The 14,578-nt window shown below is 43.5% G+C and overlaps 1 protein-coding gene across 7 annotated transcripts in view; it reads left to right on the top strand.

The window, feature by feature from the left end:
- NFX1 (nuclear transcription factor, X-box binding 1) overlaps nt 1-14,578 on the top strand; it is a 74,437-nt gene that overhangs the window by 3,322 nt on the left and 56,537 nt on the right. For all 7 annotated transcript variants that reach the window (XM_047754661.1, XM_047754663.1, XM_047754662.1 and 4 more), the window contains exons 2-3: nt 688-1,692; nt 14,103-14,261. In XM_047754661.1, the coding sequence (XP_047610617.1) occupies nt 688-1,692; nt 14,103-14,261 (1,164 nt within the window). The remainder of the gene's footprint in view (nt 1-687; nt 1,693-14,102; nt 14,262-14,578) is intronic.

The raw sequence follows: 14,578 nt of genomic DNA, 5'->3' as shown, positions 1-14,578 counted from the left end.
TTAAACTGATTGTGACTGAATCCAAAGCTTGTTTACTTAATATTACACAATGAAAGACCACATGAACCTTGCTGATTGATATCTCACCCCTGAACTGTTTGCTGACCTTACATTTCTTTTTCTTTCTTTTTTTTTTTTTTTTTTTGTCTTTTTGCCATTTCTAGGGCCGCTCCTGCGGCATATGGAGGTTCCCAGGCTAGGGGTCAAATCGGAGCTGTAGCCCACCGGCCTACGCCAGAGCCACAGCAATGCAGGATCCGAGCTGCATCTGCAACCTACACCACAGCTCACAGCAACGCCGGATCGTTAACCCACTGAGCAAGGCCAGGGATCGAACCCGCAACCTCATGGTTCCTAGTCGGATTTGTTAACCACTGCGCCACGACGGGAACTCCCTACATTTCTTAGTAAAATAAATATATTTATAAATAATGCCTGATGGCCCAGGCGAGCAGATTTACTTAGCAGTTGAGCAAAGGCGTTGTTAAGGCTGCTCAATGTGGGATGATGAATCAGTCATCCACAAGCACCTTGAAACCACCACTTCACAGGACACATACGTCCTGTGTAGAGATGGTTTTAAACAAAGTCCATAGGAAAATAACTTTAGATATGGCCTACAGTCTCTAGGGATGCATGGGTGACCAATTAATTTCTTTACTTGAATGTCTGTTTCTTTTGTCTTAGGTACTTTTAAATTTAATACAGATGCTGCTGAGTTCATTCCTCAAGAGAGAAAAAATTCTGGTCTAAACAGTGGGAGTCAAAGGAGACTAGATTCTAATAGGATTGGTAGAAGAAATTACAGTTCACCACCTCCCTGCCACCTTTCTAGGCAAGTTCCTTATGATGACATTTCTGCTGTTCATCAGCACAGTTATCATCCTTCAGGAAGCAAACCTAAGAATCAACAGACTTCTTTCCAATCCTCTGCTTCTAATAAATCACTCAAGAGCCATGGCCTTCAGAATCACCCTTGGCAGAAATTGAAGAGTGAAAAGCAGCACATCAGAGTTAAGAGAGCACAGAGTCTCATTGACCAGACCTCAGAAGCAGCTGGGTTAGAAAGCGTGGCCAAGTCCGAGAGTGGGACCAACCTCAGAGAGCACAGCCCGTCTGAGAATGAGAAGGAAATTGTCGGTGCAGACCCCAGAGGAGCAAAACCCAAAAAAGCAACCCAGTTTGTGTACAGCTATGGTAGAGGACCAAAAGTCAAGGGGAAGCTCAAAAGTGAGTGGGGTAACAGATTGACTCCAAAACCTGAGGATGCAGTATCTGAAAACACCAAACCTGTGGGGGTTATCCAGCTTGATTCTTCGGATACATCCTCTAGAAAAGGAATAGTGGATGGCTCTGGGGCCAGACGCAGCGAGCAGAAAAGATACCTACAGAAGAGGCCTCCCTGGGAAGTGGAGGGGGCCAGGCCACGACCAGGCAGGAATCCACCAAAACAGGAGGGCCAACGACATACAAACATAGGATTCAGAAACAACACGGCCTCCATTCCAAAAGATAATCTTAATGAAAGACCAGCAAAATCTGCCTGTGACAGTGAGAACTTGGCAGTCATCAACAAGTCTTCCAGAAGGGTTGACCTAGAGAAATGTGCTGTAAGGAGGCAGGATCCTCAGGTAACATCTTTCCCCCGAGGCAAACAGAACCACCTGCTGAAGAATGTGGAAACACACACAGGTAAATCTACCTAGTTGGGTGGAAATGTTTTCTTTTGTTTTTTCAAATTTTAATTTCTGAGTAGGTAATAAATTCACACAATTTGGAAACCAGCAAGTGTAAAAAGGTACACAGTAAAAAGTACCCTTCTGTCCTTGTTTATCATCTGTGTGGGTCCTGCCACCACCTGCTCCCCTCTCCAATAGGTAACTTATTTAGTTTTTATATGTCATGAGCAAATACAAATAAGGAATTTTTTTCTTAAAAAATAAGGATTCAGGGAGTTCCCTTCGTGGCTCAGTGGTTAACGAATCCAACTGGGAACCATGAGGTTGTGGGTTCGGTCCCTGCCCTTGCTCAGTGGGTTAAGGATCTGGCATTGCTGTGAGCTGTGGTGTAGGTTGCAGACGCGGCTCGGATCCCGCGTTGCTGTGGCTCTAGGCGTAGGCCGGTGGCTACAGCTCTGATTAGACCCTTAGCCTGGGAACCTCCATATGCCGAGGGAGCGGCCCAAGAAATAGCAAAAAAAAAAGAAAAAAAAATAAGGATTCAGTAAAGGTTTTACTTATTTTGTCCTTTTAGCCACACTCATGGCGTATGGAAGTTTCCAGGCTAGGGGTTGAATTGGCACCACACCTGCTGGCCTACACCACAGCTCATGGCAGTGGTGGCTCCCTGACTTAGAGTGAGCCCAGGGATTGAACCCACATCCTTATGGATACTAGTCAGATTTGTTTCTGCTGTGCCACAATGGGAACTCTCACTTTTTTTAAATTTTTTATTTTTTAGGGCCAAACCTGTGGCATATGGAAGTTCCCAGGCTAGGGATCAAATCAGAGCTGCAGTTGCTGGCCTACACCACAGATGTGCGCGATCCTTAACCCACTGAGCCGGGCCAGGAATCAAACCTTTGTTCTCATGGATACTAGTCGTTACCGCTGAGCCACAACAGGAACTCCTACTTATTTATTTTTGGCTGTGGTGTGCAGTGGCTTGATTGAACCCATGCTGTAGCAGTGAAAAAGTGCCGAGACTTAAACCCCTAGAAAACCAGGGAACTGCCAGTACGAGTTTTAAAAAATGCAGGTATGAGTGGTATAGATGTTTGGCTACAGGATGTTTTTTTGGAGTTGTGAAAGCACAGGTAGGGGATGGTGACATCTCCACTGCCTGTCCTGGTTCCGCCCTGCATTATCTCTTATCTCCTCATCTGCAAGAATTCCTAGCTAATCTCACCATCTCCAGTTTCTCTTTTTTAGTTCACCTCTTACATCAGCATCAGAAAGCGATCTTTCTAAAACACATTTTGAATTGTGTCACTCCCCCGCTTAATTCTGTTCACTTTTTCTCATCACCTACAGTTTCTGGCTTCTGCCTTACCCGACAGCTTTATCTTTTGCTGCCTCATTCTCCACATCATTTTATTCCCTGGACTCTATACTGTTATCTTTCCATGATGTTGCGCATGGCTCCTTCTGTCCACACTGTCTTGCTCCCACAGCATGTGGAAGTTCTTGGGCCAGGGATGGAACCAGAGCCACAGCAATGACCCAAGCCACAGCAGTGACAATACCGAATCCTTAACCCACTGAACCACCAGGGAACTCCTGTCTACAATGTCTACTACTCAGCTCACTGGTGAATTCTTACTTTTTTTTGGTCTTTTTAGGGCTGCACCCGAGGCATATGGAAGTTTCCAGGCTAGGGGTCAAATCAGAGCTGTAGCCACTGGTCTACACCACAGCCACAGCAACAGCAACTCAGGATCCAAGCCATGTCTGTGACCTATACCACAGCTCACAGCAACTCCAGATCTTTAACCCACTCTGTGAGGCCAGGGATCGAACCTGTGTCCTCATGGATACTAGTCATATTCATTTTCACTGAACCACGATGAGAACTCCGGATTCTTACTCATTTTTCAAAAGCTATAATTTAGTCATGTGTCCAGAAAATTTTTTTTCACCTCTACAGATAGCATTAAACTTTTCCAGCCCTGTGATATGTTTTTTCCTTACATATGTGCTTCTCTTATAGCACTTACTACTGGAAACTGTCATACGTTTGTATGTCAGTGCCCTCCATTAGTTTATATGCTCCTAGAAAGCAGAAATTATATCTTTCCTTTCATTTTCATGTCTCTATTGCTTTTAGAACACAATGGATATTCAGCTTTGTTAGCCAGTACTTCCTTATATTGAATGGAAAACTTTTTTCCTAAAATACTTTCTGTCCCCTAGTTCAGATTCTGTCCTCTGGAGCTACACAGCAGCCAGTCTTTCTCCACACAGCCCACCCCCTGCCCTCCAATTCATTGCAAATCATCTCTTTGCAGTATTTGAAGACACTTCTCATTTTTCCCTAAGTATATATTTTATCTGGGCTAAATAGCTTCATTTTGCCAGCTCTTCTTCATGAACCTTCGCCATTCTGGTCTTACTCCAGTTTAATGTGACATACAGCCTAATACATGGAGCCACCATCTGCTCAGGCCTGCCTTTACTCTGGCTTGAGTTCTAGTTCTTATTCGCTTCACCAGGCAGTCCTTTTTGGTACCTCAATTTGTGTGTGAACCAAGGCATTATTATACCAGAGTTGTTCTTGAATTCCCAAGTCTGGTTAATATTTTCCTGTTGCTTCATCACAGGTTACCACAAATGTAGTGGCTTAAGTAAGATAACACAACTTTACTATGTCACATTGTCTGTGAGTCAGGAGTCTGGGTACAGGTTAGCTGAGTTTTCTACTCAGGATCTCACAGGACTAAAATTTAGCCAAGGATGCAGTTTCATCTGAGGTGTGGGGTCCTTTTTGATGCTCACTGGTTGTTGTTAGAATTTAGCTCCTTATGGATGTAGGATTGGGGTCCCCACTTTCTTGCTGGCCGTTGGATGGGAGTCACTCTCAGCTCCGAGGGGTCTCCCACAATTCTTTACCATGTGGCCCTCTTCCCAACATGGTAGTTTGCTTGTTTAAGACCTACAGGAAAGCATTTGCTCCAGATTCTTTACATCTCTCTGTTTTCTGTCTCTGATCACTAGACTGTTTTAAAAGGGATCTCTTGAGTAGCTCAAGTCCACCCATACTCAGGGGGAGATTATACAGGCACCAGAGGGTGGGAATCTTGGAGGCCATCCTAGAGTTCTGCCTAACAAATCTCTCTTGGCCTCACATCCAGCATTTTCTTGGGAAAACATTATTCATATTTATTGAGTAAATGCTATGTGCAAGCACTGTTCTAGGTATTGGGAATACAGCACTAATGAGATTTACATTTTGGTGGGGAAGACAGAAAGCACTTAAATATTTAATGTCGAGTGGTGATAATAGCTAAAAAGAAAGTAGGTGAAGAGGACAGAGTACCAAGGGCACCAGTTTACATAGGTTGGTCTCTTTGATGAGGAGATGTTTGAACAAGAGACCAAAAGGAAGTGCAGAAGTGTACCTCTGGAGAAGAGTTTCAGGCAGAAGGAGAGGCAAGTATAGCATTGGAGTGGGCTCAGGGCATTGTAAGCAGTGAAGAGGTGGCTAGGAGAGGAGGTCAGGGAAATCACAGGGGCTGGCTCAAGGGAAGCTCTTAGAGCTAGTTCTGCTTAAGATGGCTCAGCGGAAGCATCCCACTAGCATCCATGAGGGCACAGGTTCCATCCCTGGCCTCACTCAATGGGTTAAGGATCCGGTATTGCCGTGAGCTGTGATGTAGGTTGCAGACACGGCTTGGATCCCGAATTGCTGTGGCTGTGGCATAGGCCAGCAGCTGCAGCTCCGATTTGACCCCTAGCCTTGGAACTTCCAGGTGCGGCCTGTGCTACAGGTGCGGCCCCCCACCAAAAAAAATAAAAAATGAAATGATCGCCCAGCCTGCTATGGAGAATAGGCCCTAACGAAGGAAGATTTAGATGCCCGTTTCAGTAGTTCAGGTTGATAGAGACTTGGATTGAGGTCGTAGTGGTGGGAAAGGTAAGAATTGGTTAGACTCTGGATGTGTTTGGAGGGTAAAGCTGACAGGGTTTGCAGATACACTGGCTGTTGGATGCAGGAGGATGAGAGGAGTCAAGGATGAAGCCAGGGTGTTGTGTCTGAGTGGTGCGGAGACTAGAACTGCCACGCATCAAAGTGGAAATGCCTGGGAGAGGAGAGCAATGTTAGTCATTCAAACTTTTTAGCTTAGAATAATTAATTGTAGATTTATAGAAAGGCTGCAAAGGTTATATGGAGAATTCCCATGTGTCCTTCACCCAGCTTCTTCTAATGGAAAGCTTTCATCTTTTTTGTCAAAACTAAGATATTAACACTGCTACTATGCTGTTAACTAAACTTCAGTCTTTGATTCTAGTTTTTCCACTAGCATCCTTTTTCTGCTTCAGGATCTAATCCAAGATACCGCATTGCATTTAATTATCATGTGTCTCAGTCTCCTCTGGTTTGTGACAATTTCTTTTTTTGTTTGTTTGTTTTTTGGTCTTTTTGTTTTCTTAGGGCCACACCTACAGCATATGGAAGTTCCCAGGCTACGGGTCCAATCAGAGCTGTAGCCACCGGCCTACGCTAGAGCCACAGCAACTTGGGATCTGAGCAGCTCACGGCAACACTGGATCCTTAACCCACTGAGGCCAGGGATCGAACCCGAGTTCTTATGGATGCTAGTTGGTTCACTAGCCGCTGAGCCGCGATGGGAACTCCTGTGACAATTTCTTAATCTTTCCTTCTTGAAAAAGGTATTTTGCATATGTTTTGCTTGTCTCCTTATTCAGGAAAGATAAAGAATTTGGTTAAATTTGTTAGATTTGAGTTGCCTACTAGATTACCAAATAGACTTTTTTTTTTCTTTTTAGGGCCGCACCCTTGGCATATGGAAATTCCCAGCTAGGGGTCAGATTGGAGCTACAGCTGCCAGCCTATACCACAGCCACAGCAACACAGGATCTGAGCTGTGTCTGCGACCTACACCACAGCTCATGGCCGCGCTGGATCTCTGACCCACTGAGTGAGGCCAGGGATCAGACCCTCATCCTTGTGGATACTAGTTGGGTTCATTTCCTGTGTGCCACAATGGGAACTCCCCAAACAGATATTTTAAATAGAGAGTTGAATATAAAATTCAGGGACGAAATCTGGTCTAGAGATTTAAATTTGGAAATTATCAGTATGGAGATGGTGTTTAATGGACTAGAGGTCACCTAAGGTGTGAGTGTAGTTAGAGAAAAAAAGATTGAGGATGGAGCCTACCTAGGCCTGGATGGAAGATGGGCATTCAGTAAGGGACATGGAGAAGGAGTGGCAGCTGAATTAGGAAGTGAAATGTTCTAAATACCAAAGATTATTCCATGAGGAGGGAGTGATCAGTTGTGCTAAATGCTATTGCTGCAGAAGGAGAATTACATATTGACTGCTGGATTTGGCCATGTGAAGGTTATTAGTCTTAATAAGATCACTTTTGGTGGAGCAGTGGAGATGAAAGCTTGATTGGAATGGAAAGAGAGGATCACCCCAAATATAAGTCTCCATGGCTATCAGGGGGCTTTGCTCTCTCTCACTGTGTACTGAGAGAACGTAGCACTGCCTGATCCTCCCATACTGTCTGAATTCCTCATCCTATGGTAACAAAATCCCCTGTATCCTTAATTGGTTTCTGCTGTGCTCCTGCTCTTAATCGCCCTATGACCTCTCCATTCACCATTTTCTTTACAGAGCCTGCTTTTTTTCCTTATCTCTCTTAGCTTAATTTCTGAAAGATGGGAAGGGTACATTCCTTCCCCAGTGGTATTTCTAAACTGTTATTCTACCTTTGTATCAAAATTCCTACTCCTTTAAAGCTTCTAAATGACTTTTTTTGTTGTTGTTGTTGTTGTTGCTATTTCTTGGGCCACTCGTGCGGCATATGGAGGTTCCCAGGCTAGGGGTCGAATCGGAGCTGTAGCCACTGGCCTACGCCAGAGCCACAGCAACTCGGGATCCGAGCCGCGTCTGCAACCTACACCACAGCTCACGGCAATGCCGGATCGTTAACCTACTGAGCAAGGGCAGGGACCGAACCCGCAACCTCATGGTTCCTAGTCGGATTCGTTAACCACTGCGCCACGACGGGAACTCCTTTTTTTTTTTTAAAGGCCCACACTTGCAGCATATGGACGTCCTGGGCCAGGGATTGAATCTGAGCCACAGTTGTGACAATGCCAGATCCCTTAACCCACTGTGTGGAGGAGGGGGCAGGGGGTGGAATCAAATCCATGCCTCCTCAGTGACCCGAGTGCCACAGCAGGAACTTCCTACGTGACCTTTTATTTCCATCACCTCCCATGTTTCCTTATCTTTGTCATCTGTTAGCCTCCAAATTCCCCAACACCAGTCCTCATTTATTAATGTGTTTAGTCTGTATCTTTTTTCTACCACGGTTGTTCTCAAGGTATAGTCCCAGACTAATAGCCATCAGCAATACCAGGGAACTTGTTAGAAATGCATTCACTAACAAGTCTGGGCCTCACCTCGGACTTACTAAACAGAAGTTTTGGGAGTCATGCCCAGAAGTCTCTTAACAAGCCTCTGGATGATTCTTATGCACATTTAGGTTTGAGAACTACTGATTTACTGTAAATTCTGCTGTTGTTGTGGGTGACTTCAGTGATCCGTATGGGTTATGCCATCCTCAGGTTCTTTGATCTTGTCAACTGCAATGACCTTCATATTCATTCCACCTCCACACCACCACCAGTTCTGTCTCCTACCCTTCTTCATTCCCTCTTCAGTCTACGCCTTATCGTAGGTTGTTCAAAGTAGTATCCTTTCACCAAGACATTTGGCAGAATCCCAGCCCTGGACTGATGCTGCAGTTGAGCTGATTTGTCCCATCTGGGTGACAGAATGCCATTCCAGGAAACTGTGTAACAGTACAGATTTGGTGCTGCTGCAGATTCACTCACCTTCTATGAGAAGCCTTCCTGATCACCCTGTTTAAAACTATAATCCTTCCCCAACTGCCAGCATTCTCTTTTCCTTCTCTGTTGCACTTATTACTATTTGATGATGCTACTTATTTTTATTATTTATTTGCTTATTGGCTACCTTTCTCCACAAGATAATAAACTTCTTAAGGGCAGAAGATTTTTGTGTTTGTTCATTGTATATCCTTAGTGTCTAAAGAGTGCCTGGCACATAGTAAATGCCCAGTAAGTCTTTTTGAGCCAACATCAGGTGGCTTTCATCACCTCTAGTTTCCCTTTAGGTGATCTTGGGTAGCTGTCCTTCCCATTTTCACCTAAGACTACTCCAAACCTTCTCCTCGCTTATTCAGACCTTACTAACATTCATTTCTCAGCCTCAGCGGACCTCCTTGCCTCCTGCTTCACTGAGAAAGGGTATAATTTTCTCAACCTTTTGCTCTCTAAACAACTCAGAGCCATCTGGGCCTGTTCTTTCTTTTCTTTTATTCTGAGAGCACCTTTATTGCCTTCTACCAACCTTTTCATTTTCACATCTACTACTCCAAGCTCTCAGCCTGAAGCTCTTCTCGAGTCTGTCCTGCTCTCTTAAAAGAAAAAATTCCCTGTTATGTGACCTGCCAAGAATGTTTCTTTCCTTCCATTCAGTCTAATCAAGAGTCATCTGCTCTGTGCCTTTTCCCTGTTTTGATTCACTTCTCAGTCTTCTGCCAGCATCACCACCTTGACTCAGAGAGTTACTGGTAAGGTCATGAATGACTCAGTCTTTATTATCCTGGACTTCCCTTTGAGTTTGACACAAAGGGATCTTTTCTGAAATGTAACTTCCTTGACTCCTTTAGTACCCCACACTTCTGGTCCTCCTTGTTCTGCTTGACTTGTTGCTGCTTGTGACTTCATGTTTCTCTTTCTCCACCTCGTCCCTAAATGTTGGTGTTTCCTGGGGCTTTATCTCAGCCCTCTCTCTTAACTTGGTAGATCTCATTGGGAGATTACATCAATTCTATACTTTCAGCTACTGCCTCTATGCTGTGCTGACTTCCAATCCTTTACCTCCAGTCGATAAGCACTGCCACAAGCCTTAGACACACATAAATGAATGTGACGTCTGACATATGCTTCAGATTCAGCAAGACTATCTTGAATATGTTGACTATGCTTATGTTGTATAAGCTTTTAAAAAACAGCTGCCATGGTGTTCCCTGGTGGGCTAGCGGTTAAGGATTTGGCATTATCGCTGCTGTGGCTCCATTTTGATCCCTGGCCAGGGAACTTCACATTCCATGGACACAGCCAACACACACACACACACACCTGCTTTACCTTCAAGAACGTAGCTTACTAAACTTGCTAAGGTAAATAACTTTTATTCCCACCATCCAGATATAATCAGCTTTAACTTTTTATTATGTTAGAGAATTTTTCTTTTTTTTTTTTGTCTTTTTGCATTTTCTAGGGCCGCCTCTATGGCATAAGGGGATTCCCAGGCTAGGGGTCTAATCGGAGCTGTAGCCGCTAGCCTACCATAGCTATGCGGGGTCTGAGCCGCATCTGCAACCTATACCACAGCTCTCGGCAACGCTGGATCCTTAACCCACTGAGCAAAGCCAGGGATCAAACCCGAAATCTCATGGTTCCTAGTCAGATTCGTTAACCACCGAGCCACAATGGGAATTCCAAGAATTTTTCAATGCTCAGTTTTACATAGTTGAAATGATATAAATAATTTTTAAATTTTTATCCTTTTTTGTTTATGATAATGTAATGTTTTCCTACTCAATTAATCTTTGAAAACCCTTTTTTTTTTTTTTTTTTCCTTTTCAAGGCTGCACCTGTGGCATATTGAAATTCAGTGGCTAGGGGTTGAATCAAAGCAGCAGCTGCAGTCTGCACCACAGCTGCAGTAACACCGATGTGAGCTGCGTCTGTGACCTATGCCACAGCTTTCAGCAATCCTGGACTCTTAACCCACTGAGCTAGGTGAGGCCAGGGCTTGAACCCACATCCTCACAGATACTATGTCAGGTTCTTAACCTGCTGAGCCACAATGGGAATTCTGAAAACCTTATTTTATTTTATTTATTTTTGTCTTTTTAGGGCCACACCTGAGGCATGTGGAAGTGCCCAGGCTAGGGGTCAAATTGAAGCTGCAGCTGCTGGCTTATACCACAGTCACAGCAACATGGGATCTGAGCTGCATCTGCAGCTTACACCACAGCTCACAGCAACGCCAGATCCTTAACCCACCAAGTGAGACCAGGAATTGAACCCACATCCTTATGGATACTAGTCAGATTCGTCACTGGTGAGCCACAACAAGAACTCTGAAAACGTTATTTTAAGTTAATATGTAATGTGCCATAGATATACATTAATATTTAAACAATCTCCCATTTGTTTTATTTATTCTTTTTTTTTTTTTTTGCTGATATATTTTAAAGTAAATTCCAGATATCAGCTTATTTCACTTTCATTTGCTTTTAGTATACATCTTTTTTTTTTTTTTCTTTTTAGGGCTGCACCCACGACACAGGGAAGTTCCCAGGTTAGGGGTGGAATTGGAACATACCTGCTGGCCTACACCACAGCCACAGCCACACAGGATCCAAGCCATGTCTGCGACACCTCACAGCAATGCTGGATCCTTAACCCACTGAGCAAGGCCAGGGATCAAACCTGCGTCCTCATGGATACTAGTTGGGTTCATTACTGCTGAGCCACACGGAAATTCCAGTGTATATCTATTTTTAAACATGGCCATTTTCTTACATAATCATGTTGCCATTATTATGCTTATCAAAATTAGTGATAATTCCTTGAAATCATCTAGATCTGCTCAGTGCACAACTGAATTTCCTCGTTTGCTTCAAAAATGTCTTTTTACATTTGGATTTTTCAAATCACAGTTGCTTTTGGTTGTTTGGAGTTTTGTTTTATTTTTTAATACATTTTATTGGAGTATAGTTGTCTTACAAAGTTGTGTTCATTTTTGGTGTACAGCAAAGTAAATCAGTTATACATATACTGATATCCATTATCTGTTAGTATATCAGTTATCGTTAGGAATCTGCCTGCCAGTTTAGGGCTAAAAAGGAGGCCATTGTCATCTCGAAGTAGTGACCTAGGGAAAGAGGAATCACAGGTGAGGACCAGGCGGTGACAGAGCCTTTGTAAGGCTTTCACAGGCATGTGATGTAGGAACCATTGGCAAGTTCTGAGCAGAAGAGTGCGTTATCTCGTTTACATTTTGACGGGCTCCCTCTGGCTGCTGTGGTGAGAATAGACTGAAGTGGGCAAGGGCAGAAGTAGGAAGACCATTTAGGAGGTGATTGTAGTAATAACAGGTGAGTAAATAGTGGCTTAGACCAGAGTGTTAGAAGCAGAGGTGGGATTCTGAATATATCTCAAATGTAGAGCAAGCAGGATTTGCCAACATATTGAACATGGAATGAGAGAGATGGCCTTTGGAATGGGCTTAGCAATAATTTGTAGGCTGTTTAAAGTTGACACCTGTCACCATGTAACTAAATATGTGTGCATCCTGGTGGTCAAATTTCACTGTGACTGGACTTAGAAACATCACAATAATTATTTATTTGTTTGCTTTTTAGGGCCGCACCCATGTCATATGGAGATTCCCAGGCTAGGGGTTGAATTGGAGCTACAGCTGCAGCAGTGCAGGATCCGAGCCTCGCCTGCAACTTACACCACAGCTCACAGCAATGCCGGATCCTTAACCCACTAAGCAAGGCCAGAGATCAAACTTGCATCCTCATGGATCGTAGTTGGTTTTGTTAACTGGTGAGCCACGAAGGGAACTTCCACAATAATTATTTATTAACAAGCAATAAACTTAATGAATAAGAAACAGTAAAATAAAGACAGTCTTCAGGGTAAAAATCAAAACAGTAGTCAATTTTAGTATTCTCGGGTGTGTCCCGTAGTTCACTTGCCTTTCTGTGTCCTTTAGTTCACTTATCTTTCTGTGTCCTTTGCTTCTAACTCACTTCTATTTTGGAATGGCCAACAGGCATTTTCTATAAAATTCACTGCAAGTATAATTCTCACAGACAATTCCTCTGCCTCCATCAGAGGAATATATAGATGGCTCAAACTTAATCTTACTCTCTAATGAGCTCTCTCTTCCCTAACTTGCCCCTGCAGAATCTTCCACGTGTAGCAAGGTAACTATTATAATTAACTTTTATTCAGAAATGTTAACCTATGCAGGGTAGGGTATCCCTACTTTCAAGAAAGAAAGGGAGTTCCCTTTATGACTCAGTGGTAACAAAGCTGACTAGTATCCATGAGGACTCGGATAAGAACCTCTATCAGTGGGTTAAGGATTCAGCATGGCCATGAGTTTTGGTGTAGGTCACAGACACAGCTCGGATCTGACATTGCTGTGGCTGTAGTGTAGGCCGGCAGCTGCAGCTCTGATTTGACCACTAGCCTGGGAACTTCCACATGCCACAGGTGCAGCCCTAAAAAAAAAATAAAAACAACAACAAAAAAGGAAGAATCTAAGTCTGATTCTTCTGTTTTTATAATGAATTCAGTTTAAGATGTGCTCATCTATGTCTAAAGCAGGTAGATTTCCCTTTAATTAGCCACTCAGATTGTCTTTATTCCAGGCTTTCCCCAGAGCGAAAAAGCTACCCCAGAAATTTAACCAAAGTCTAAAACTTTCAAAGAAGAGAGGCTGTGGAACAGGCTAGATGATCCTCATTTATTCCTTCATCCATTCATTTGATAAATAATACTGAGTGCTTAATATATGCCAGGGACTAGAAATACTATAGTGAGCAAGGCACACAGACTGGTCCTGCCTCGTAGAGATTACAGTCTTGGTGTTCTTTATTTCTTTTGACATTGAACTGGACAAACAAAGTAATCTTAGGAAGCTAATATTATGAACTGATTAAAATGTTAGCTTTCAGAGTTCCCTGGTGGCCTAGTGGTTGAGGATCCAGCATTGTCACTGCTATCTTTGGTGGGTCTGTCAACTAAAGACTTTTCAGGGCATCTACTAGAACCGTCTCTCCACCTTGGATTGTTGGATCCTGTCCAGGTTTAGGTTTCTTGCACCTGACCACTGCAGCTTTGCAAGCCCCTCCCTAGCCTGAATCCATAGATGTGGTAGCTTCAGACAGGGCAAGGCAAGGTGCTATAGTACGCTGCCCCTCTGAATGCTCAAGCTATGTGTTAGGGGCATTTGGCTACTCTGGTTGGATCCTGGGCAGTTTCTTGGGAACGTTTCCTCAATTGTGAAAATCCCTACCTTAATGTCTGCTTCTTAAATCCTCTACCTCGGCATATTCTTGCCCCTTCCTGGTCTCGAACTCTCAACAGCCACCTGACGCAGAATTAGGCATCCCTTAAAACCTCTGCATTCCTCTGCATTTGAATTCTTCTCTCAAATGCCTTGCTGATCCTTGGTTGACTAAAGTAAGGAATGTTTTTCTGCATTTATCTGTTTGTTTTTTTAAACAGGTTCTCTAATTGAACAGCTGACTACAGAAAAATATGAGTGCATGGTGTGCTGTGAATTGGTTCGTGTCACAGCCCCTGTGTGGAGTTGTCAGAGCTGTTACCATGTATTTCATTTGAACTGCATAAAGAAATGGGCAAGGTCTCCAGCGTCTCAAGCAGGTCAGTCATTTCTTTCTTAGTAGTTATTCTCACCCATGTGATATCTTCAGGTATTAAACTTAGCTTTAAAAATACCATTTAATTCCTCCTGAGTATTTTACCTGCAGGGAGTGTATGTTGCCTTGATCACATGTTTCAGATGACCATTATTAAGCTATAAATCTTAAACCAGCTAAACATAAACTAAAATATATTTAGGGTACAACAGGGTCAGTCACTTTTTTTTTTTTTTGGCCGTGCCTACGACATGCAGAAGTTCTTAAGCCAGGATTCAAACCCATGCCACAGATGTAACCAGAGGCACAGCAGTGACAATG

The sequence above is a fragment of the Phacochoerus africanus genome, chromosome 12, assembly GCF_016906955.1.
Source record: "Phacochoerus africanus isolate WHEZ1 chromosome 12, ROS_Pafr_v1, whole genome shotgun sequence".
NCBI lineage: Eukaryota > Metazoa > Chordata > Mammalia > Artiodactyla > Suidae > Phacochoerus > Phacochoerus africanus.
The sequence above is the reverse complement of the archived record's forward strand: the minus strand, read 5'-3'. Positions and strand labels throughout refer to the sequence as shown.